Source organism: Rhinolophus sinicus, linkage group LG07 (genome assembly GCF_036562045.2).
Source record: "Rhinolophus sinicus isolate RSC01 linkage group LG07, ASM3656204v1, whole genome shotgun sequence".
NCBI classification, from domain to species: domain Eukaryota; kingdom Metazoa; phylum Chordata; class Mammalia; order Chiroptera; family Rhinolophidae; genus Rhinolophus; species Rhinolophus sinicus.
Window position 1 is genome coordinate 7,436,127 of NC_133757.1, and position 25,903 is coordinate 7,462,029.

The following is a 25,903-nucleotide window of genomic DNA, read 5'->3' on the forward strand; positions in this document are numbered from 1 at the left end:
CACACCGAGCTGTAGCCTCTCACGTGCCACGTGCATGGACACTACCAGTGCCCGCCCACAGCCTCTCTGTCCTGTGTCAACTGCTATTGCCTGCCTTGCTGAGCCTGAGGGCTTAGTTTCCCGAAAAGGAAAACCAGTCACTTCTGGGACAGGGCACCATAGCCTATGCATTGACACCAAGCGTTTATTACAGAATGGTCCAAAGAAATGGGTTGAGGTAGACCCCAATTTCTGCCTTGATGTGTGAGTTTTTCCTCATGGGTCATGACACACTCCCCAATGCCCGAACTTTTCATTACACTTACATTCACTGGCTCAAACTTTACCTCCCCTGCCTACTTCTCTGTATTTCGAAAAGAAAACTGTGCTGTGTTGTAGCTGCAGGCCTAGGGTTCTTACAGGCACTTTTCCTGGCCACACACCACAGTCAGAAAGTCACCTGCATCACAGGAAAGGAGCAGACACATCGTGTCCTGGGAGGTCTATGGGGGCTCCAGTGTATGGATGTACCCGTGACCACTGATGAACGAGAGAAGGACTGCCATCCCCACACACACGGGGCACACCAAGAGTGGAGCCCCGACCTCCACGGAAAGGTCAAGACACTCCCCCTGTTCAGTACTTGGTGGCTCATGCGAGTTCCCTGCTGGTCCTTGCAAAGCTCAAGCAGGTGATGGGACTTTGGCCACACAAATCGCTACTGACACTCTCACCTATACCCCAAGGGAACCAGCCATGGCCTGAGTCAGGCCCGATCCCGGAATGACTCTGGAGGATTCAGGGTTTATGCTGATAAATGGTGGAAGATCTCTGCTGACCTATACCCAGAGTCCCACTGACCACAATAGCTGCCCTTTATATTACATGTCAACCTGCTGGTCAGAGACCCCGCCTCCTGTCCCATCCACGAGGGGGACTAGGATAACTATGGGTATTACCGTAATCTTCTTTTATCACTCTCAAACCCCACCTGTCTTTAGAAGCAGAGAGAGAGAGCCCATGGAAGGTTGGAGAGGTATACTTACCTGTTGTGGTTGGCATTTCACTTGTGGATGTGGTGGTCCAGAAATCTGGAAGTGGCGAGAAACACAAGAGCCAGCGTCAGGCCTCACAGAAAGACCTCACTGAAGAAACTGTTGGTGGGCATCGTGACAATTACACATGTACAATCTGCCACTTGCCACCTGTGTGTGGTGCACGAGCCGTCTTCTCTGCTAGGGCATCTGGGAGGAGGCCCTCAACTGACCCACAAAATCACTGGCAGGTCTGAGTGGGTTGCCCAGACTCTGAAAGTTGGACTGAGGGAGTCAGGGCCCTGGGTGAGCTGACCTGGAGCCACTCACGAGTCCTGGGACACCAGGAACATAATCGCTTCTCACCCTGCCATCCCCTGGACACTGTCTCTGCCATTCTGGGATGCACATACGGTCCTGCTGAATGTCAAGGTAAAGCAAGCTCTGAGGGAGGCAGCGAAGCCACCTTGTCTCATGTCCAATCAGTGAAAGGTCAGGGGTTATCAAGGGCTATTACCCGCAGCATTCTTCTTCTCCCAATTCTAACAGGGCCAACTTCATAAAACACGAAGCTTCTAGTCTGACCTTAGAAGCCAGTTACATGGGACAGTATCAACGGATGAGTGAAAACTGAGCTGGATACAGGACAGTTTGGAGTCTGGATAGTTCATGTCTAGGTCAGAATCACTGCCTTCACTCTCAGTGACTGAGAGCCAAGTCATGTGCCCCAGGTTCCTGCCACTAAGGCAGTTGTTCAATCACAGTATGTTTCATAGGCAGCTAGTGAAGGGACATCCTGAGTAAGGATATTGGTGACTCACCTGGCCATGGAGTTGGGATTTCTGTTTGGAAAAGAAGGAAAATCAGACATAGAGCACAGAATTTCACACCCTACCACATACAAACACAAAATCCAAGGTTGAAGACAGTCAGCCTAGACACACCGAACTTGGCCTCTCATGTGCCCTGTGCATGGACACTGCCAGCGCCCACCCACAGCTTCTCTGTCCTCTACCTACTGCCAGTGTCTGCCTTGCTGAGTCTGAGGGCTCAGTTTCCCGTGTCTTCTAGGACAGGGCACTGTAGCCTATGCATTGACACCAAGCGTTTATCACAGAACGGGCCAAAGGAATACGGTGAGGTCGCCCCCAAATCTGCCATGATGTGTGAAGACAATGTGGCTTTATAATGGTTTCTTTGTTTTCTCCCATGGGTCAGGCCACACTACCCAAGCATTCCATTCCCTGGCCGCTGACACTCAAACTTCACCTCTCCCTGCCTACTTCTCTGTGTTTCATAAATGAACACTGTGCTGTGTCATAATCTCACAGGCCTGAGGTGTGTTTCGAGCACTTTGCCTGGCCACCACTCCCGGTCAGAAGGTCACCTGCATCACCGGAAAGGAGCAGACACGTCGTGTCCTGGGAGGTCTATGGAGGTTCCAGTGTATGGATGCACCCGTGACCTCTGATGAATGAGAGAAGGACTGCCATCCCCACACATGGGACACACCAAGGGTGGAGCCCCGACCTCCACGGAAAGGTCAACACGCTCCCCCTGTTCAGTACTTGGTGGCTCCTGTGAGCCCTGGCTGGTCCTGGCAAAGCTCAAGCAGGTGATGGGACTAAAGCCACACAAATCGGTACTGACTCTCACCTGTACCCCAACGGTACCAGCCATGGCCTGAGCAAGGACCGGTCCCAGAATGAGTCTGGAGGACTCAGGGCTTACACTGATAAAGGGCAAAAGATCTCTGCTGACACCTGCCCACTGACAGCGATAGCTGCCCTCTATATTACACGTCAACCTGGTCGTCAGAGAACCCGCCCCATAACCCTTTCCACAGGGACTAGGCTAAGGATGGGTAAACCCAGAGTCTCCGTTTATCAATCTCAGACTCAACCTTACTTCAGAAGAAAAAGTGAGCCCATGGAAGGTTGGAGAGGTATACTTACCTGTTGTGGTTGGCATTGTCGTTTCAGTTGTGGATGTGGTGGTCCAGAAATCTGGAAGTGGTGAGAAACACAAGAGCTAGACTTAGGCCTCACAGAAACAACTCACTGCACAAACTGTTGGTGGGCATCGTGACAATTCCACATGTGCCATCTGCCAAATGCAACCTGTGTTGGGACACGAGCCGTCTTCTCTGCTAGGTCATCTGGGAGGAACGCCCTCAACTGAGCCATGAAACCCATGCCAGGTCTGGGGGTGTGGGCCGGACTCTGAAACTTGGACAGAAGGAGTCAGGGCCCATGGTGATTGGACCTGGAGCCAATCACGTGTCCTTGGACCCATAGGAACATAATCACTTATCAGCCTGTCATCCCCTGGGCACTGTCTCTGCCATATATGGATGCACATGCGATCCTGCTGCATGTCAAGGCACAGCAAGCTCTGAGGGAGGCAGAGAAGCCACCTTGTCTCATGTCCAATCAGTGAAAGCTCACGGGTTATCAATGGCTATTCTCCCGTCGCATTCTTGGTTGGCCAATTCTAACAGGGCCAAGGTCATGAAACACGAAGCCACCTCTGCGAACTTAGAAGCCAATTACATGGGATAGTTTCAATGAATTGAGTGAAAACTCCACTGGATGCAAATCGGGTTAGAGTCTAGGAGTCCCATGTCTAGTTCAGAAGCGCTGCCTTCGTTCTCCGTGACCGAGGGCCAAAATCATGTTACCATGAGTCCCTGCCTCCAAGAGCAGTCGTTCAATCACAGTGTGTTGGTTAGGCAGCCAGTGAAGGGATATCCTGTAAGGATGCCGCAGACTCACCTGCCCAAATAGTGGACGGAGTGTCCGTGTTGTTTGGAAGAGATGGAAAATCAGACACAAAGTACAAAGTTTCACCACCCCACCACCGCACGCACACAAAATCCAAGGGTGAAGACACTCAGCCTATACACACCGAGCTGTAGCCTCTCACGTGCCACGTGCGTGGACACTACCAGTGCCCGCCCACAGCCTCTCTGTCCTGTGTCAACTGCTATTGCCTGCCTTGCTGAGCCTGAGGGCTTAGTTTCCCGAAAAGGAAAACCAGTCACTTCTGGGACAGGGCACCATAGCCTATGCATTGACACCAAGCGTTTATCACAGAATGGTCCAAAGAAATGGGTTGAGGTAGACCCCAATTTCTGCCTTGATGTGTGAGTTTTTCCTCATGGGTCATGACACACTCCCCAATGCCTGAACTTTTCATTACACTTACATTCACTGGCCTCTGACACTCAAACTTTACCTCCCCCTGCCTACTTCTCTGTATTTCGTAAAAGAAAACTGTGCTGTGTTGTAGCTCGCAGGCCTAGGGTTCTTACAGGCACTTTTCCTGGCCACACACCACAGTCAGAAAGTCACCTGCATCACAGGAAAGGAGCAGACACATCGTGTCCTGGGAGGTCTATGGGGGCTCCAGTGTATGGATGTACCCGTGACCACTGATGAACGAGAGAAGGACTGCCATCCCCACACACACGGGGCACACCAAGAGTGGAGCCCCGACCTCCACGGAAAGGTCAAGACACTCCCCCTGTTCAGTACTTGGTGGCTCGTGCGAGTTCCCTGCTGGTCCTGGCAAAGCTCAAGCAGGTGATGGGACTTTGGCCACACAAATCGCTACTGACACTCTCACCTATACCCCAAGGGAACCAGCCATGGCCTGAGTCAGGCCCGATCCCGGAATGACTCTGGAGGATTCAGGGTTTACGCTGATAAATGGTGGAAGATCTCTGCTGACCTATACCCAGAGTCCCACTGACCACAATAGCTGCCCTTTATATTACATGTCAACCTGCTGGTCAGAGACCCCACCACCTGTCCCGTCCACAGGGACTAGGATAACTATGGGTATTACCGTAATCTTCTTTTATCACTCTCAAACCCCACCAGTCTTTAGAAGCAGAGAGAGAGAGCCCATGGAAGGTTGGAGAGGTATACTTACCTGTTGTGGTTGGCATTGTCGTTTCAGTTGTGGATGTGGTGGTCCAGAAATCTGGAAGTGGCGAGAAACACAAGAGCCAGCGTCAGGCCTCACAGAAAGAACTCACTGAAGAAACTGTTGGTGGGCATCGTGACAATTACACATGTACAATCTGCCACTTGCCACCTGTGTGTGGTGCACGAGCTGTCTTCTCTGCTAGGTCATCTGGGAGGAGGCCCTCAACTGACCCACGAAATCACTGGCAGGTCTGAGTGGGTTGCCCAGACTCTGAAACTTGGACTGAAGGAGTCAGGGCCCTGGGTGAGCTGACCTGGAGCCAGTCATGTGTCCTGGGACCCCAGGAACATAATCGCTTATCACCCTGCCATCCCCTGGACACTTTCTCTGCCATTTTGGGATGCACATACGATCCTGCTGAATGTCAAGGTAAAGCAAGCTCTGAGGGAGGCAGCGCAGCCACCTTGCCTCATGTCCAATCGGTGAAAGGTCAGGGGTTTGAGGGCTATTTCCCGTAGCATTCTTCTTCTGCCAATTCTAACAGGGCCAAGGTCATAAAACACGAAGCTTCTAGTCTGACCTTAGAAGCCAGTTACATGGGACAGTATCAACGGATGAGTGAAAACTGAGCTGGATACAGGACAGTTTGGAGTCTGGGTAGTTCATATCTAGGTCAGAATCACTGCCTTCACTCTCAGCGACTGAGAGCCAAGTCATGTGCCCCAGGTTCCTGCCACTAAGGCAGTTGTTCAATCACAGTATGTTTCATAGGCAGCTAGTGAAGGGACATCCTGAGTAAGGATATTGGTGACTCACCTGGCCATGGAGTTGGGATTTCTGTTTGGAAAAGAAGGAAAATCAGACATAGAGCACAGAATTTCACACCCTACCACATACAAACACAAAATCCAAGGTTGAAGACAGTCAGCCTATACACACCGAGCTTGGCCTCTCATGTGCCCTGTGCATGGACACGGCCAGCGCCCGCCCACAGCTTCTCTGTCCTCTGTCCCCTGCCAGTGTCTGCCTTGCTGAGTCTGAGGGCTCAGTTTCCCGAATAGGAAAAACAGTGTCTTCTAGGACAGGGCACTGTAGCCTATGCATTGACACCAAGCGTTTATCACAGAACGGGCCAAAGAAATACGGTGAGGTCGCCCCCAAATCTGCCATGATGTGTGAAGACAATGTGGCTTTATAATGGTTTCTTTGTTTTTTCCCATGGGTCAGGCCACACTACCCAAGCATTCCATTCCCTGGCCGCTGACACTCAAACTTCACCTCTCCCTGCCTACTTCTCTGTGTCTCATAAATGAACACTGTGCTGTGTCATAATCTCACAGGCCTGAGGCGTGTTTCGAGCACTTTGCCTGGCCACCACTCCCGGTCAGAAAGTCACCTGCATCACTGGAAAGGAGCAGACACATCGTGTCCTGGGCGGTCTATGGAGGCTCCAGTGTATGGATGCACCCGTGACCTCTGATGAATGAGAGAAGGACTGCCATCCCCACACATGGGACACACCAAGGGTGGAGCCCCGACATCCACGGAAAGGTCAATACACTCCCCCTGTTCAGTACTTGGTGGCTCCTGTGAGCCCCAGCTGGTCCTGCAAAGCTCAAGCAGGTGATGGGACTAAAGCCACACAAATCGGTACTGACTCTCACCTGTACCCCAACGGTACCAGCCATGGCCTGAGCAAGGACCGGTCCCAGAATGAGTCTGGAGGATTCAGGGCTTACACTGATAAATGGTGGAAGATCTCTGCTGACACCTGCCCACTGACAGCGATAGCTGCCCTCTATATTACACGTCAACCTGGTCGTCAGAGAACCCGCCCCATAACCCTTTCCACAGGGACTAGGCTAAGGATGGGTAAACCCAGAGTCTTCGTTTATCAATCTCAGACTCAACCTTACTTCAGAAGAAAAAGTGAGCCCATGGAAGGTTGGAGAGGTATACTTACCTGTTGTGGTTGGCATTGTCGTTTCAGTTGTGGATGAGGTGGTCCAGAAATCTGGAAGTGGCGAGAAACACAAGAGCTAGACTTAGGCCTCACAGAAACAACTCACTGCACAAACTGTTGGTGGGCATCGTGACAATTCCACATGTGCCATCTGCCAAATGCAACCTGTGTTGGGACACGAGCCGTCTTCTCTGCTAGGTCTTCTGGGAGGAACGCCCCCAACTGAGCCATGAAACCCCTGCCAGGTCTGGGGGTGTGGCCCGGACTCTGAAACTTGGACAGAAGGAGTCAGGGCCCATGGTGATTGGACCTGGAGCCAATCACGTGTCCTTGGACCCATAGGAACATAATCACTTATCAGCCTGTCATCCCCTGGGCACTGTCTGTGCCATATATGGATGCACATGCGATCCTGCTGCATGTCAAGGTATAGCAAGCTCTGAGGGAGGCAGCGAAGCCACCTTGTCTCATGTCCAATCAGTGAACGGTCAGGGGTTATCGACGGCTATTCTCCCGTAGCATTCTTGGTCGGCCAATTCTAACAGGGCCAAGGTCATGAAACACGAAGCCACCTCTGCGAACTTAGAAGCCAATTACATGGGATAGTTTCAACGAATTGAGTGAAAACTCCACTGGATGCAAATCGGGTTAGAGTCTAGGAGTCCCGTGTCTAGTTCAGAAGCGCTGCTTTGTTCTCCGTGACCGAGGGCCTAAATCATGTTACCATGAGTCCCTGCCTCCAAGAGCAGTCGTTCAATCACAGTGTGTTGGTTAGGCAGCCAGGGAAGGGGTATCCTGAGTAAGGATGCCGCAGACTCACCTGCCCAAATAGTGGACGGAGTGTCCGTGTTGTTTGGAAGAGATGGAAAATCAGACACAAAGTACAAAGTTTCACCACCCCCACCGCACGCACACAAAATCCAAGGGTGAAGACACTCAGCCTATACACACCGAGCTGTAGCCTCTCACGTGCCACGTGCGTGGACACTACCAGTGCCCGCCCACAGCCTCTCTGTCCTGTGTCAACTGCTATTGCCTGCCTTGCTGAGCCTGAGGGCTTAGTTTCCCGAAAAGGAAAACCAGTCACTTCTGGGACAGGGCACCATAGCCTATGCATTGACACCAAGCGTTTATCACAGAATGGTCCAAAGAAATGGGTTGAGGTAGACCCCAATTTCTGCCTTGATGTGTGAAGACATTGTGGCTTTATAATGGTTTCTTTGTTTTTCCACATGGGTCATGACACACTCCCCAATGCCCGAACTTTCCATTACACTTACATTCACTGGCCGCTGACACTCAAACTTTACCTCCCCCTGCCTACTTCTCTGTATTTCGTAAAAGAAAGCTGTGCTGTGTTGTAGCTCGCAGGCCTAGGGTTCTTACAGGCACTTTTCCTGGCCACACAGCACGGTCAGAAAGTCACCTGCATCACAGGAAAGGAGCAGACAAATCGTGTCCTGGGAGGTCTATGGGGGCTCCAGTGTATGGATGTACCCGTGACCACTGATGAACGAGAGAAGGACTGCCATCCCCACACACACGGGGCACACCAAGAGTGGAGCCCCGACCTCCACGGAAAGGTCAAGACACTCCCCCTGTTCAGTACTTGGTGGCTCGTGCGAGTTCCCTGCTGGTCCTGACAAAGCTCAAGCAGGTGATGGGACTTTGGCCACACAAATCGCTACTGACACTCTCACCTGTACCCCAAGGGTACCAGCCATGGCCTGAGCCAGGCCCGATCCCAGAATGAGTCTGGAGGATTCAGGGTTTACGCTGATAAATGGTGGAAGATCTCTGCTGACCTATACCCAGAGTCCCACTGACCGCAATAGCTGCCCTTTATATTACACGTCAACCTGGTGGTCAGAGACCCCACCTCCTGTCCCGTCCACGAGGGGGACTAGGATAACTATGGGTATTACCGTAATCTTCTTTTATCACTCTCAAACCCCACCTGTCTTTAGAAGCAGAGAGAGAGAGAGACCATGGAAGGTTGGAGAGGTATACTTACCTGTTGTGGTTGGCATTGTCGTTTCAGTTGTGGATGTGGTGGTCCAGAAATCTGGAAGTGGCGAGAAACACAAGAGCCAGCGTCAGGCCTCACAGAAAGAACTCACTGAAGAAACTGTTGGTGGGCATCGTGACAATTACACATGTACAATCTGCCACTTGCCACCTGTGTGTGGTGCACGAGCCGTCTTCTCTGCTAGGGCATCTGGGAGGAGGCCCTCAACTGACCCACGAAATCACTGGCAGGTCTGAGTGGGTTGCCCAGACTCTGAAAGTTGGACTGAGGGAGTCAGGGCCCTGGGTGAGCTGACCTGGAGCCACTCACGAGTCCTGGGACACCAGGAACATAATCGCTTCTCACCCTGCCATCCCCTGGACACTGTCTCTGCCATTCTGGGATGCACATACGATCCTGCTGAATGTCAAGGTAAAGCAAGCTCTGAGGGAGGCAGCGAAGCCACCTTGTCTCATGTCCAATCAGTGAACGGTCAGGGGTTATCAAGGGCTATTACCCGTAGCATTCTTCTTCTGCCAATTCTAACAGGGCCAAGTTCATGAATCACGAAGCTGCTACCCTGACCTTAGAAGCCAGTTACATGGGACAGTATCAACGGATGAGTGAAATCTTAGCTGGATACAGAATGCTTTGGAGCCTGGGTAGTTCATGTCTAGTTCAGAAGCACTGCCTTCATTCTCATTGACCGAGGGCCAAAATCATATTTTCCTTGTTGCCTGCATCCTAGAGCAGTCGTTCAATCACAGTGTGTTGGTTTTGCAGCTGGTAAAGGGACATCAAGTAAGAATGCGGGAAACTCACCTGCCCAGATAGTGGACGGACTCTCCGTATCTGTTTGGAAGAGAAAGAAAGTCAGACACAAAACACAGAATTTCACACCCCCACCACACACACACGAAATCCAAGGTTGAAGACACTCAGCCTATACACACCGAGCTTGGCCTCTCATGTGCCCTGTGCATGGACACGGCCAGCGCCCACCCACAGCTTCTCTGTCCTCTGTCCCCTGCCAGTGTCTGCCTTGCTGAGTCTGAGGGCTCAGTTTCCCGAATAGGAAAAACAGTGTCTTCTAGGACAGGGCACTGTAGCCTATGCATTGACACCAAGCGTTTATCACAGAACGGGCCAAAGAAATACGATGAGGTAGCCCCCAAATCTGCCATGATGTGTGAAGACAATGTGGCTTTATAATGGTTTCTTTATTTTTTCCCATGGGTCAGGCCACACTACCCAAGCATTCCATTCCCTGGTCGCTGACACTCAAACTTCACCTCTCCCTGCCTACTTCTCTGTGTTTCATAAATGAACACTGTGCTGTGTCATAATCTCACAGGCCTCAGGCGTGTTTCGAGCACTTTTCCTGGTCACACACCCCGGTCAGAAGGTCACCTGCATCACCGGAAAGGAGCAGACACGTCGTGTCCTGGGAGGTCTATGGAGGTTCCAGTGTATGGATGTACCCGTGACCTCTGATGAATGAGAGACGGACTGCCATCCCCACACATGGGACACACCAAGGGTGGAGCCCCGACCTCCACGGAAAGGTCAACACGCTCCCCCTGTTCAGTACTTGGTGGCTCCTGTGAGCCCTGGCTGGTCCTGGCAAAGCTCAAGCAGGTGATGGGACTAAAGCCACACAAATCGGTACTGACTCTCACCTGTACCCCAACGGTACTAGCCATGGCCTGAGCAAGGACCGGTCCCAGAATGAGTCTGGAGGACTCAGGGCTTACACTGATAAATGGTGGAAGATCTCTGCTGACACCTGCCCACTGACAGCGATAGCTGCCCTCTATATTACACGTCAACCTGGTCGTCAGAGAACCCGCCCCATAACCCTTTCCACAGGGACTAGGCTAAGGATGGGTAAACCCAGAGTCTCCGTTTATCAATCTCAGACTCAACCTTACTTCAGACGCAGAGACAGAGCCCATGGAAGGATGGACAGGGATATTTACCTGTTGTGCTTGGCATTGTCGTTTGAGGTGTCGATGTGCTGGTCCAGAAATCTGAGTGTGGCGAGAAGGACAAGACCAGAGTCAGGCCTCACAGAAACAACTCACTGAAGAAACTGTTGGTGACCATCCTGACAATTCCACATGTGCATCCTGCTCCTTAGTCGTCTGCGTGGGGCACAAGCTGTGAGCTCAGCTAGGTTATCTGATAGGAAGGCCCTCACCTAGGCCACGAAGTCACTGCCAAGTCGGAGGTCATTTCCTGACTGTGAAGCTTCAACAGAGTCAGGGCCCGTGGAAATTGGACCTGGAGTCAATCGCGTGTCCTGGTCCTGACAGGCACATAATCGCTTGTCACCTGGCCGTACACAGGGCACTGTCTCTGACATTTTTAGATGCACCTGTGACCCTCAGATCTCAAGGAGTCACTAGCTCTGAGGGAGGGAGAGCAGCCAGCCTCGTCTCTAGTCTAATCAGCAAATGCACAGGGGTTCTGGACGGCTACTCCCTCACAGCATTCCTGTAGCATCAATTTTAACTGGGCCAAGGTTCATGAAACACGAGCCGCCTCTCTGACCGGAGACACCAATCACATGGGACAGTATCAACGGAGTGGGTGAAAAGTGAGCTGGATGCAGGACGGGTTGTAGCCTGGGGAGTCCCCTACCTACTTCAGAACCACTGCTGTCATTCTCCGTGACCTACAGCCAAAATCCTGTGCCCCTGGGTGCCCGCCTCCAAGAGCAGTCATTCAATCATAGCGTGTCGGATGGGCAGCTAGTAAAGGCACATCCTGAGTAAGGATGCCGGTGACTCACCTGGCCAGAATGTGGTCTGGGTCTCAGCAGCTGAGAGGAAGAGAAGGAAAGTCAGACACAAAGCGTACGCGAGCCCTGCCCCTTCACCCCTGATCCAAGGATGAAGACACTCGCCGACTATGGCGAGATTCAGGCCAAGCTGATGCCTGTCACGTGCCCCGTGCGTGGATACTGCCAGTGCCCACCCAGAGCCTCTCTGTGCTCTGTCCACTGCCGGTGCCTGCCTCACTGACCCTGCAGGCGTAGGATCCCGCAGAGGAAAACCAGTGTCACTTCAGGGACAGAGAACCACAGCCTGGGTACTGACACCAAAGGTTTATTACAGAGTGGTCCGATAAATAGTTTGAGGTAGACCCCAGTTTTTCTGCCTTGAGGTATGATAAAATTGAGACTGTCTAAGACTTTCTGGTTGGTTCCCCAGGCCCCACACCACACTCCCCAAGGTCCTAACGGGCTCATTAGCATCCCATCTCACACTTTCCCTTCTCCCAACCTCTCCTCACAATATCGCATAACGAACGCTGTGCCGTAGCATCCTGTCTTCTGCGCTGCAGCCGGGAGAGCCCAAAGGAATGAAGTCATCGTAGAGGAGTGTTGCCCACCAACCCTTCCTGGCCCCTCAAAAATGACCGTGCCCTGAGAAGAATGCCCGAGGTGAACTCCAGGATGGGAGGTCAGCTCCCTCTACTGTGGTCAAGGGAAAAGGCCCCCTGCTCTGCCCTCAGAAAGCCTAACCCCATGTGTGAACACGGGCGCCATAGTCACCTCGAAACCGAACTCGGACGATGCCTGGAAGATGCATGTGACACGTAGTAACCAAGCTACATCTACAAGTAGAGCACGTGACAAGCTACCCTGGCCGCCACCTGCCCTGGGATAAACTACAGGCTCCAAGATGACGCTCTGGGGTGTGGGTGAGGGTCCCTAAAGGGAAGTGAGTTTGTTCTCAGCAACATCACCCCAGAAGGACGCCCAGCGATCTTTGAGACCCACCTGAGCAGATGACGCCGGCGTCCTCCCCGTGGTTACAGTTGTGCGAGTTCCAGCCATTGTGTGGGCAGCTCCACAGGTAGGACTCGTGCCCCGAGCAATTCACGTCATCCAGGACAATCGGCCCTGAGCCCTGCCCGAAACGGGCACTTCCTGGAGCCCACCTGGCCCAGCCGCAGCCCAGCTGCCTGCACACCACGTTGGCGTCGTTGGTGTCCCAGTTGTCGTCACACACGGTGCCCCACGAGCCCCGGTACAGGACCTCCACCCGGCCCTGACACCGGTCACCTCCGTTCACCAGCCTCAGAGCCAAACTCGATTTGGTCCCGAACCCTAGAGTGCGGCACAGGAGGACCCCCTCAGTGTGTGTCTGTAGCTATCACGTCAGAGGCATTTTCTAGAATCTGGGTACATTCTTTTAGCCAATGTTCTCAGGGCAACAGGACACGTTAGGACCGGGCCAGGGGTTAACCCTCATCAGGGGAAAGGAGCAGACACATGGCATCGTTCTGAGGTCTACTGATGCCGCTATGTCAGGAAGCACCCCAAAACTCCAACACATGAGAACAGGCCTGCCATCGCCACACCACAACCATGGTAGAGGCACAGAGCTCTGAAGCCAGGCCAACACCATCCCCCGGTTTGGCAGTTGCTTGGCTCCGTGTTGTCCCGGCTGGCTGTGGCAAAGCTCCGGCATGTGAAGGGACCTTGGCCAGACAGATGCAGGACACACATTCTCCCCCGTTACCACCAGCACCAGCCCAAGACCGGCACAGGAGCCAGGTCCCAGAATGACTCATCAGGCCTCCAGGGCTCACCCTGATCGGTGAGGGAGCATCTCTCTGGGACCCATCCCTCGGCCCCCTTCACAGGGACTAGGCTAAGGAAGGGCACACCCCGAGCCTCCCCTGTCACGCTCAAACACAAGCTAGCTTCAGAAGCAGAGACAGAGCCCATGGAAGGTTGGACAGTGATACTTACCTGTTGTGCTTGGCATTCCACTTGTGGATGAGGTGTACCAGAAGTCTGGAAGTGGCGAGAAAGACAAGAGCCAGTGTTAGGCCTCACAGAAAGAATGCACTGCAAAAACTGTTGGTGGGCATCGTGACAATTGCACATGTGCCATCTGTCACTTGTCACGTGTGTGGGAGGCATAAGCCATCTTCTGCCCTAGGTCATCTGGGAGGAAGTTCCTCAACTGAGCCATGAAATTACTGGGAAGTCTGAGGTTGTTTTCCTGACTCGGAACCTTGGACAAAAATAGGCAAGGCCCGCAGTGAACTGATCTGGAGCCAATCACGTGTCCTGGGACCCACTGGAACATAATCGCTTATCACCTTGGAATCCCCTAGGCACTGTCTCTGCGATTTTTGGATGCATGTGTGACCCTGCTGAATCTCAAGGTGCAGCAAGTTTTGAGGGAGGGAGAGCAGCCAGCCTCGTCTCTAGTCTAATCAGCAAACGCACAGGGGTTCTGGACGGCTATTCCCTCACAGCATTCCTGTAGCATCAATTTTAACTGGGCCAAGGTTCATGAAACACGAGCCGCCTCTCTGACCAGAGACACCAGTCACATGGGACAGTATCAACGGAGTTGGTGAAAAGTGAGCCGGATGCAGGACGGGTTGTAGCCTGGGGAGTCCCCTACCTACTTCAGAACCACTGCTGTCATTCTCCGTGACCTACAGCCAAAATCCTGTGCCCCTGGGTGCCCGCCTCCAAGAGGAGTCATTCAATCATAGTGTGTCGGATGGGCAGCTAGTAAAGGGACATCCTGAGTAAGGATGCCGGCGACTCACCTGGCCAGAATGTGATCTGGGACTGAGTAGCTGTGAGGAAGTCAAGGGAAGTCAGACACAAAGCATACACGAGCCCTGCCCCTTCACCCCTGATCCAAGGATGAAGACAGTTGCCGAGTATCTATGCCAAGATACAGGCCAAGCTGATGTTTCCCACGTGCCCCGTGCATGGACACTGCCAGTGCCTGCCTCACTGACTCTGAAGGCTTAGGTTCCTGAAGAGGAAAACCAGTGTCACTTCTGGGACAGGGCACCACAGGCTGTGCATTGACACCAAATGTTTATCATAGAATGGTCCAAAGAAATAGTTTCAGGTAGACCCTAATTTTTCTGCCTTGAAGTATGATGACATTGAGGCTGTCTAGAGTTTCTGGTTGGTTTCCCAGGCTTCCCTCCACACGCCCCGAGGTCCTAACGGGCTCATTAGCATTCCATCTCACACTTTCCCTTCTCCAGAACTTTCCTCACAATATTGCGTAATGAACGCTGTGCTCTAGCATCCTCTCTTCTGCTTTGGCAGCCAGTAGAGCTGAAAGGAATAAAATCACAGTAGAGGGGTGTTGCCCACCAACCCTCCCTGGCCCCTCAAAAATGACTGTGCCCTGTGAAGAACGCCCAAGCTGAACTCCAGGATGGGAGGTAAGTTCGCACTACTTGGGCACATGCAAAGGCCTGCTCTGCCCTCAGAACGCTTGACCGTGTGTATGAACACGGGTGCCATAGTCATTCAAAACAGAACTCGGGCTACACCTGCAAGATGCATGTGACACGTAGTAACTGACCTAAGTCTGTAAGTAGAGCACGTGACAAAGTACCCTGGCTGCCAGCTGCCCTGGGATAAACTACAGGCTCAGAGATGATGCTATGAGGCTTGGGTGAGGGTCCGTAAAGGAAACTGTGTTTGTTCTCAGCAACATCACCCCAGAAAGAGGCCTGGTGATCTTTGAGGCCCACCTGAGCAGATGACGCCGGCGTCCTCCCCGTGGTTACAGTTGTGCAAATTCCAGCCACTGTGAGGGCAGCTCCACAGTAGGACTCATGCCCAGAGCATCTCACGTCATCCAGGACAATTGGCCCTGAGCCCTGCCTGAAACGTGCACTTCCTGGAGCCGACCTGGCCCATCTGCAGCCCAGCTGCCTGCACACTCTCCCCTGTATACCAACAACACCAGCCCAAGACCTGAGACAGGAGCAAAGTCCCAGAATGACTCATCAGGCCTCCAGGGCTCACACTGATCAGTGAGGGAGCATCTCTCAGGGACCCTTCCCTCGGCCCCCTTCACAGGGGCTCGGCTAATGAAGGGCAAATCTTGAGCTTCCTCCTGTCACACTCAAACACAAGCTAGCTTCAGAAGCAGAGAGAGAGCCTAGGGAAGGTTAGAGAGGGATATTTACGTGCTGTGATTCACATTGTCATTTTTAATAGGAGTGCCATTTAATAGTAGATGTCATTTCTGATCTGTCTTGCTGTGTAACTTTGGAGAAGCCAAGAAACCTGTCTCGCCTTGAGTTCTTTCACTTTAAAAGGGCTATTTTTAGATGAGAAATATCTCTGTATCAACCTACTGAGCCTAATTCTGACCATCCCACATGTGACTTATGCAGGGCTCCAGGGAATGGGTGCAAAAATAATTTTCACATGCTTAAGCTTCTAATTCAGTTTTCCTGTCTAATTGCATTGCCTAGTATTGCTAGTACAATTTTTAACAGCACGGGGCTGAAGAGCATACTTGCCTTGCTTTTTACTTTAGTTGAAATGCTGCTAATCTTTCTCCATTAAGATTCTGGCTTTAAACCTGTGGTTTTGAAATTGTTTCGAGGAGCTCTGGTGCTTGTCCAAGGCTCCAGAAACAGCCTGCTTGGTGCTGGAGCTTGAAGAGAAGATCACTTGAGAGCTACTCTTAACCTACTGCAACCAGAGCACTCAGTTTTTGTCTGAATTATCTACTGGGCTTTTACGTCTATCTGAGGTCTTTTGGGATCTGGAAGAAGTGTGACCCCTACCTCCAACCCCAGTAGAGTTTCTAACAGCTCTAGATAAGTCCTATCTGCAGTCTTGTGTCATAGGCAGTTAGCCAAGCCCCCCCAACCCATTGCTTGCACCCCTGTCTGGACTAGTTGTACGAAAAGTCTTGTCAGGTCCATCCAATACCCTAATACATAGCAGGGTTCTCAGGGGAAATAACTGCAGAGAGCAGCAGGTTTTCATCTTATAGCTGCTGCAATGAAGAATCTTGGGTAGAGACATGGCTAAGTTGGAATAACGCCAATATTATCCTCAGATCTAGTGACATCTGTGTCCTTAATCAAAGGAAATAGAAAGAGAAGGTGAAGTCAGGCCTCACCTCATTGGCCTTAGAAACAGGAAAACATAAAGCCCAAGGAACAGAAATGCCTGACAGGCATATCATTAGGACTCCCAACTGATCCGTGATGAGCCCTAGGGAGGGGCCTTGGTGTGGAGACTGTCCTTCTCTTGTCCTACTGCCGTTTCCCATGGGAAATGGGCCATGACTTTCCTTCCCAAAGCCCAGGCTGCCAGAACCTCAGGCTGTATTGACTGTACCTCCCAGCTTTCTCACTGGAGGCACCCCAAGGTGATGCACGGAACTTCTGCTGCCCACAGGCTGAAGTCCATGGTCCTTCTCTACTGAGGAAGAACAAAAGTAGGCTGAAATGGGCTCAGGACAGGGCACAGGCAAGGGTGTTGCCCAGCACGTTTGCACTTGCCTCTCTAGGCCCTATAGCCAGAGACTCAGCACCTCAGCCTGGCCAGGGGTCATCATGGACTGGTGAGGTGTGCACTGAGGGGCGTACACCGAGCATGCGTGACAGAAGCCCCTGAAGATAGGACACCAACGTCCACCTTGGAGCTCCTTCAAGATGCATCTGTAGGTTGATTCTTCCTTAATCTCAGGGACATGGTCCATGGAAGTGATATCCATTCAGGCCTGCAGCCTTGTTCAGAGGCACCCCCACTTGGAAGCTGAGCACCCCCATCTTTTACACCTTGTGCCTCTCTTGTGGATCAGGGTGCAGTGGGGTAATGAGTCCACTGGGATCCCACGTAACAAACATTACCTTCCACAGTTGTTATCAGGGGCCCCTCCATGGTAAGGAAAGAAGTTACAATGCAGAGGGAAGAAGAGGCCATCTGATGTTGGCTCTCATTTAAAGAGAATTGACCCTCTACTCCTTGGCTCTGAAACAAGATGCTGGATGCTAAAAGGTGATGTTTCTTCCTTATGAAACAGGACTCATTTCCCTGCCACTTTCCTGGCCCTCATTCAATGCTGGGATGACACCAGGGACATCCTTTGCTCCTGTCAACATCCCCCCACCTGCTCTGCTTCCAGAGTCTCCATCCAGAAAATCACCCAGTCAATTAACAGCCCCACCTTAGTCACAAGCTTGGACCTCAAATACCAGTTGACGAGTTCTATGGCTCAAACACACCCTCAAGTAGCAAATATCTACCCTCACTGAGATGTTCCTGAGAAGGTGCCCCCAACTAGGAAGAAAGACAGTTTCTAGAGATGCAGCGCCAAATGCCGAAATAAACCAAAATGACTGCTTGGAGGGCCACACTCTCTTGGGGAAGCCATTCTCATGTGGTGGTTGGATTACTGGGGTCACTTGCTATGTGTGGTGGCATGTGCACACACCAGTCCACACAGCAAATGTCAGAGGCTGCTCTAAAGATGCACAGCTTAACTAGAAGCTCCCATTAGGGGGACACGCAACGGGCAGCATCCTCCGGTTTCTGTGTGGATTAAAGGACCCTTTCGTGCTTGAACACCTACCAGCACTCTGTGAACAAAGGAGAAAAGCAGCCCTGGGATCTACCACGTCGAATCAGGGAGAATTTTTTCTTTTCCACTGAGGGTGTAACCATCTTTTGCTCGTCATTTAAGCCCCAATAAAGAGAACATTAGTTACGCCAATGTTTGATTTTGGCATAGATTTCAGTTTTAAGGATCAGAAGTCCCCAACCCTTGTCCCCCACCTTGACAAGGAGGAGAAGGTGTCATATAGGAAGGTATTTGGACCTGCCAGGCCAGGGATGGTCACGACTCTGCCCATTGGAACTAGTCCCCTGCATGATTGCCTCAGCAAGCTCTGAAGGAGACTGAGATTGACACCTGCCTCTACCACCTCCCAGCTTTAAGACTTTAGGCAAGTCATTTGCCCTCTGAGTCTCCATTTCTTTATCTGTGAAAAGAGACGGCAATACCTGCCCTCTAACACCAAATAAGATATGACTTAGAGGTAAACTGCAAAGCATTGCGCATATGTGCCTCCATGTTAAGGAGAGCTGGAGTTCCTGTCCCCAAAGGGGCACAGGTGACAGTGCAAGGTGATATCTGCACTACCTGAGCACATGACTCCGGCGTCTTCCCTGTGTCCACATTCATGGTTGTCCCACCCACTGTGGGGACAGTTCAATAGGCAGGGCTCCCATCCCATGCAATACACATCACCCAAGAGAATGTTCCCTGAGCCCTGACCAAAGTGGGCCCCACCCAGGGCTGACACCGAATGGCCACAGCCAAGCTGCCAACAGACGACATCTGCATTCTGGACGTCCCAGCCATCGTCACACACAGTGCCCCAGTAGCCTTGGTACAGGACCTCCACCGGCCCTGACACCGATCGGTTCACCAGCCTCAGAGGGAAACCTGCATTGACACGGCAGGACGCCCTCCTCTTCACTCTCACCCTGCCCCCCTTCCCCTGGCTTTCACTCCCCAGAGTTCACTATTCTGCTCCTTTCTCTGACGACTGCTCCGCCTCCTTCACTGACTTCTCTCCTCTCTGAAGACCTTACATTACTCCTCTCCCAAGCGCTATGCCAGCCCTCTTCGCACTTTATCTTTCCCCTTGAAGGACCTACTCACATACTCTGAGAGCTTTCCAGAAAGAGGACCCCCACGTCCACCTCTCCAGTGCTGACCAGTCCTGACAACCCCAGCCCCAAACCTGACACCACCGTTTTCAGTGGCCTCCTGGACGTCCCACCTCATCACCCCACACTTCACACAACCCTTTTTCTCCATTGGAATCAACGGTGTCACCAACTCCACATCAACTGTGTTGGAAATTCGGTTGTCACATTTGATTCCTTCTCCTCACCTCTTATGTCCAACTTATCACCAGGCTCTTTTTTTCCTCTTATTCCCATCGCCATTTTATTAGGTTAGATCTTCCTTCTCTTGCGCCTGGCCTGCTCCAGGGGCCTCCCAGCTGACCCCCCTACCCCTGCCCTTCCTTTTCTCTTATCCATCCACATTCGCTCACTCAAACGGCATTTATGGAGAACCCACTCTGTGCCCATTCCTGTACTGACAGGAATCCTCGAACTCACCCAGACTCTCCCAAGTTCTATCCTTATAAAGCACAGATATGTTCAAGTCACTGCTCAACAGGCCTCAGTGTACTTTCCACTCCCATCAAGCGCAAGATGGCATTTGTCTAAGAGTGGGCCTCGAGCTGCCTTTCACACCTCCTGTGAGGGGCTTAGAGACCTGGTTCCCACCGTAAAGGTGGATGCGACGGGGAGTCGGTGGTCACCACCTTCCTGCCTGACGTGATCCTGCTCAGTCACCCACACGGGTTATGCCAGGAAAGCAGGCAGCGGGTCCTGAGGGCTCCAGGTCAACATCCTGGCGGCGGCAGCTAAATCCTGGCTGTGGCTTTTCAATGGTGATTTTGAGGTGATGAGAAATATGTGGCCAGGAAATGACCAGAGAGGTTGGAATGGGATGGAAAATAAGGGGGCAGGTGGTGGCTGTGGTTGTTGTGAGGGGCGGAAGTTCAGGGAAAGGAGGAGAGGCCAACTGGACTGTTTCTAAGGACTTCCCAAGGTGCATTGTGGGCATCTCCTGTTCTCCTCGCTGCCCCTTTCTGGTCACTCCTGCGAAGGGTCCCTGCAGAAGAGCTCTCAGTCTCTCTGCCTCAGCCTGTCCCTTGCTGTGTGTCAATCACCAGACAACTATCCCGTAAGCTTCTCCCAGGCTATTTCTGGACTCTCAGGACACGCTCCAAAAGGGCAGGGCTTGGCCTCAAGAGAGCCAAGAACTGAATGACAGGGTCAGCTGTCCTAAGTGAGCACAGGAAGGACGCTGACATATGAAATTTGGTGTAAAGTGTGTATGCTCTCCCTGCAGAGAATGAGGAAAGATGGGTGCACTTAGTAAGAAGCGTGGGCAGAGGCAAAGGCAAATCTCTGGGTTCAAATCTCTGCCCGGCCTCTTAGCCACCACATGATCTTAGACGTACAACTATTGACTAGTTACCTCCCTAGGCCCCGGCTTCCCCATCTGCAAAATGGGGATAATAAAACTACTTACCTCAAAGTATTGGGACAATTTTGTAATAACAGTACTTACTATGTGCATTAGTTGAGTACTTATTACGTGCCAGGTAGTATTTTAAATGCTTTTATATATATATTAACTCATTTGGTGCATGCAAATAATTTTGCCCAGAGTACATAGCAGGTGCTTGGGCGACGTTAGCTATCTTCAAGATAACTGTCATTCGCTGCGAGAAGAGGCACTGACTTTCCCCACCCCCCAATCTCTCCTGCAGCCAAGCTAAAGTTAACCCCATGCAATGAATGACCAAGAGGCAGAGAGAAAACAGGAGAATGACACATGGGACATGCCTACAGTCTCAGCACTCCTTGACCCCTCCGTCTCCACCTCTGCATTGCAAAGGGCAGGTAGGCTCTAGCCCCGTGGCCAAGAATGCACTCAGCCTCAAGTAGCCAACAGCAGCAGCAGAACTGGCTGACCCAGCCAGTGAGCAAAACGCCAGGAATACAAGTGTTAAAAGGTCATACCATTGTCTGTACTCCAGAGGATCCGCCGACCTGGAAAGAAACCAAACGCATCTTAGAAAGGAGGTCCTGCCGATTGTAAACGACCTGCATTTACGGCATTGGCTCAGGCTTTACGTTACAGTTCTGCCAGGGGGCGCTGTGGTTCAATCTTGGGTTTCTGTGCCTCCCACCTGCTTGCTCACAGGGTTTGGGGCGTTTGCAATTGTAGGTTAGAACAAGTGGGTTGGATATGGGATGTTCAGTTATTTTAAATGTAATAAAGTACATGTCTTCGCCAGGCCCCCTAATGCTGCAGTTTATAGTCACAGGATGTTATCTAGGCTTAGAAAGAAGGTTCTGGGTAAGAGAAGTCAGTTCACACTGGTTGTCAAGGATTTTAGGTGGCCGTTGAATCTACCCTCATCTGAAATGGGAGCGGACTCATCACTGGGTATAGCCACTCAGAGGCTCCCCTAAATAAGTAAATGTCTTATAAGTAAATAAGATAGCCTGTTCCTTCTGACCCTCACCTGGAGAAATTTTCACTCCATCGTTAAGAAAACAGAGTCCTGTGCCAGGGTTCCTGGGGCACCGTGTGTGATGACGGCATTAAGCAATGTGCAATCTGGCACAGTCTCCACTTGGCCCCGACCCCAGCTCCTTCTGTTTACCAGTCTCAAGGCCAAATCTAGAGGGAGGCATAGAGATTTCCCTGTCTGTTCCTTCTGCAGGCCAAGGTAGTGGGATTGGGTGTGATTCAGAGCCCTTCACAGTGATCGAGGACCCAGAAAATCAGGGCAATGAAAGATTCCTTAGCGTGTTTTGGCGTTTGAACTTAACAAGCTAAACTTCCCTGCCTCTTCAGCGGAGTTTGGCCAACCTTGTGTTTTGAGGGGCCTTTGTGGCAACGCCACTTTCAGGTCCCACTTCTGCCTCTGGCCTGACCACTCAAGTCCCGTTCCAATCATGAAATGCTCTTTGTGCCAGGGATGACGCCCCACTCAGAAAGCAGAGCGATGCTCTAGGTGTCTACCTGTCAAGGAGAGATCTTCTAAAATGCTCATATCTGTGCCCCTCAAAATTCTACACTTGTGACATCTGTTCTCCCTTACACCCACGCAGGGGTGCTGATTCTTAAAGGTTAATCATGGCAGACGATTTTGAGCATATATATATACATATATAGTTAACCCTCAAAACAGCCCTGTGGGGAAACTGAGGCTCAGGAAGGTGACCGAAGATCAACTGACTAGTAAGTGATAGGGGTAGGATTTGTACTCAGACAGGTGCTCTTAAACCGTTTCCATTTTACTATTCTGCCTCCTGGTATATACTTTTGTAACATTTGAGTTATTTGCTCCAAATCATGGTCTGTACTTTTGCACAGGCAGGGCCACAATCAGGTGAGGAAATAGTGAGCAGAAAAAGCTACCATTTAAAGCATTGACTGAGGCAGGGGTATTGGCCATTTCCCCAAGACTTGTTACAAATTCTAGAAAAAAAGAAAAAAAAAGTGATGATATCCAGAGAGCCTCAGTTAGTTGCTGCTGTCCCCACCTGCTTCTGTTGTCTCGCTGACTGGCTGTAACCCTCGCGGGACACCCAGTGAGGCAGACTGGAGTGGGGGGTGGGGCAGAGGTCTTAGGAAAGAGGTATGGATGGCTAGGCAGAGGCTGGCATGGAGACTCAGGGCCTGACTTCTGGCCAGTGTGGAACCTCGCAAAGAAGAGGCTGAGGGCCCAGGTGGACCCCATCAGAGGATGTACTTCCTGTCCTACATCTAAAACCCAGCAGAATTCTCTGCAATAGTCCTTCCTAAGTCCTTGACCCCGGGTGGCCTTGGGCCCCACAACCACCAGTCCCAGAGTTTAGATAGCCTTACCAGTTGGCCTCTGTGTCTCCTTAAAAACGGGTTCCGTGATGTCTTCTGTTTTTGATGTTACTGAAAATACAAAGACAAAAGGCCAGTTGAGAGCTCTGCTGAAAACAAGCATTAAATCTGATGCCCTTGCTAATAGGAGCAAGGGAGGGAGTGCATCACACTGCACTTTGGAGGGTTAGCTGGGCCTGTCACTCATTAATTAATTCACTCAGCAAATAGGGACTAATCTCTGACTGCACATGAGGCACTGGGTTAAAAGCTGGGGGGGAAAGGAGGGATCCATCATGGAGGGTAAGGCTCAGTCCTCTGGAGCTCAGAGGCTGCTCGGCTACCAGACTGGCAATTCGTTCTTGGCCTATGAAGAACACAGAGTGGAGGGGGCATGGAACTCTCAGACGGGGCAATTCATGTGCTTGGGCGAAGGGCAGGAGGAACCAGAGAGAAGTAGCTTTGTCAACTAGATTTGGGAGGAGTCATAGACATATGTCAAGAAAAAATGGGGTGAAAGTATGGTTGCCAGATAAAATCCAGGACACTCAATTAAATTTGATTTTCAGATAAATAATGAGTACTTCTTCAGTATAAGTATATTCCAAATATTACATGGGATATACTTATACTTAAGAAAACATTTTTTAATCCAAAACTCAAATTTAATTGGGTGTCTTATATTTGTATGTGCTATATCTGGCTACTCTAGGTGAAAGGTATCCCAGAGATGGCAGTAGACATGCAGTTCTCTTAACTGTCTTTTACGGAACCCCTTAGCCGGATCCATTGAACAGTAGGGCTGGTGGGCTAACTTCTAACACTTTTGGCAACTTCCACTCCAACCAACTAAGCTGTGCAATCAACTAGAGGCAGATGCTTCCCAAATCTGTTTTATGCCAGTTTCACTTGGCATTTAAATTAAATTAAATATTAAGGAATTTGATGAACTATGGGGACAAGAAGAAAGATGTCTTTCTATAAAAAAAAATAAGTCTGAGTGTTTTGGAAATAAAATCAAGTTGCTAAAAAGAAATCAGGCGAGTGAGACAGCAAAAAAAAAAAAAAAAAAAACCAGGAGAAAGATATGTGAAACATGGGACTTGTGCACTCACACTGCTCTGCAAATGTCTTTCATTTCATGCTCCACATTAAAGAAGCTAAAATCAAGTATGATAGATATGCAACACGGGTGAGGTTTACCCTAGAAAGACAGCACAGAACTACTGAGAGAACACTGACAGCAACAAATTGGAATGTCAAAGTGTATTTGTCTGTTTTAATCTAGAAAGAAAACATTTCAAATGTATACGTATCATATTTTAAACAATATTTTTGAGTACCCAACCGACTACCTGTCCCAGTCACATTAGAAAAGAGTTCTTCTAGAGCAATGGTTCTCAAAGTGGGTGCCATGAGCCAACAGGACCAGCCGGTATGTGGGCTTTGTGAAAAACGCAAATTCTCAGGCCTCCGCCAGACTTATGAATCAGGAGCTCTGGAGGGGGTGCCCAGCAGTATGTGTTTTAACCAGTGACCAGATGAGTTTGAAACCCCCTGTCCTGCAGCATATGCAAGGGAAATGAGACCGCAATTTCAGCAGAGTGGGAGGGAACGATTCACTCAGCAACCACGTATCGAGCACCTACTAGATGCTAAACTCCATCAGGCACGGGGAATATTGAGTTTACACGATGCCTCCTTTGGAAATTTGCTCTGGTGGGTGAGATGTGCAGGTAAGCAATGAGAGGACAGGGGACGAGGGGCTGTGGCTGTGGGGGGTGGGGAGGGCAGGAGTCTCGCAGTGCCGGGATTTCCTGGCGCTCTACCAGGAAGTACAAGCAGATGTGAGCCAGGCAGAGGGGAAGATGTGGGTGCAAGGGGCTCCAAGGAAGGACAGACACTGTGAATAAACTGTCCCTTCAAAATAACCTCATAAGGATAAGGCTACAAACTATGGGAATCTTCTGACCGATGAAGGAGGGCCTCCCCAGTTTACATGCCACCCACATTAAAGACATTCTCACAATGCCTAAAAGTCCCTCCATTAGATTTTCTCCTTCTTTTAAAGGCATTAATCGTTGCCAAAACTTCTGATACACCGTGGAAAGGGGAAGTACAAGGATTAACAATTTGTTAGGAATCCATTTGTAAGCAATTCATTGTAAGCCTTTCTCATTTTGCAAACCGTTGGCCTTGAGGAAGTGCGACCAAGGGAGGTTAAGTTAAACACATTTTTTTGGAGTAGTTTTATAGAGTTCTAGAAAAGACGCAGAGTAAATAGAGACTTCACACTTACCCCGACCCAATTTCCCCTATGTGAACATCTTACCTGACTGTGGTATATCGATCTCAACTACCAAACCAGCACTGGTGCATTCCTGTTAACTAAACTCCGGGAATTGATTTGGATTTCACCTTTTTTTCTTTTTCCTTTTCTGTCTCAGGATCCAACCCGAGATGTCACCTTGCATTTAGGGAGTTATGTTAGGATAAACAATTAGCACAATACCTAGAAGAGTAACAATGAATGGTTCCTCGCACCTCGTGTGTGCCAGACACTGCAGGGGTGATTTCATGTCCACACAACCCTATAAGGTTGCAACGCAACCCCATTTTTCAAATGAGTAAACTGAGGCTTGCAGAGGCCCCAGAGGTGGCAGATGGCAGCGCAGAGACATGGTGAGGAGCAGCAGGGGTTCCATGGCCC

At 50.9% G+C, this 25,903-nt stretch overlaps 1 protein-coding gene across 47 annotated transcripts in view; it reads right to left on the reverse strand.

Annotated features, from left to right (window-relative positions):
• DMBT1 (deleted in malignant brain tumors 1) overlaps nt 1-25,903 on the reverse strand; it is a 65,144-nt gene that overhangs the window by 37,237 nt on the left and 2,004 nt on the right. For 10 of the 47 annotated variants that reach the window (XM_074338871.1, XM_074338904.1, XM_074338900.1 and 7 more), the window contains exons 2-15: nt 23,206-23,265; nt 21,345-21,374; nt 13,683-13,727; nt 12,705-13,034; nt 11,712-11,741; nt 10,897-10,947; nt 9,740-9,769; nt 8,924-8,974; nt 6,910-6,960; nt 5,763-5,783; nt 4,950-5,000; nt 2,969-3,019; nt 1,835-1,855; nt 1,026-1,070 (exon numbers count right to left, since the gene is read on the reverse strand). In XM_074338871.1, coding sequence (XP_074194972.1) covers nt 1,026-1,070; nt 1,835-1,855; nt 2,969-3,019; nt 4,950-5,000; nt 5,763-5,783; nt 6,910-6,960; nt 8,924-8,974; nt 9,740-9,769; nt 10,897-10,947; nt 11,712-11,741; nt 12,705-13,034; nt 13,683-13,727; nt 21,345-21,374; nt 23,206-23,265 — 867 coding nt within the window. The remainder of the gene's footprint in view (nt 1-1,025; nt 1,071-1,834; nt 1,856-2,968; nt 3,020-4,949; nt 5,001-5,762; nt 5,784-6,909; nt 6,961-8,923; nt 8,975-9,739; nt 9,770-10,896; nt 10,948-11,711; nt 11,742-12,704; nt 13,035-13,682; nt 13,728-21,344; nt 21,375-23,205; nt 23,266-25,903) is intronic. The other 37 variants (XM_074338906.1, XM_074338882.1, XM_074338870.1 and 34 more) reach the window with 34 other exon arrangements.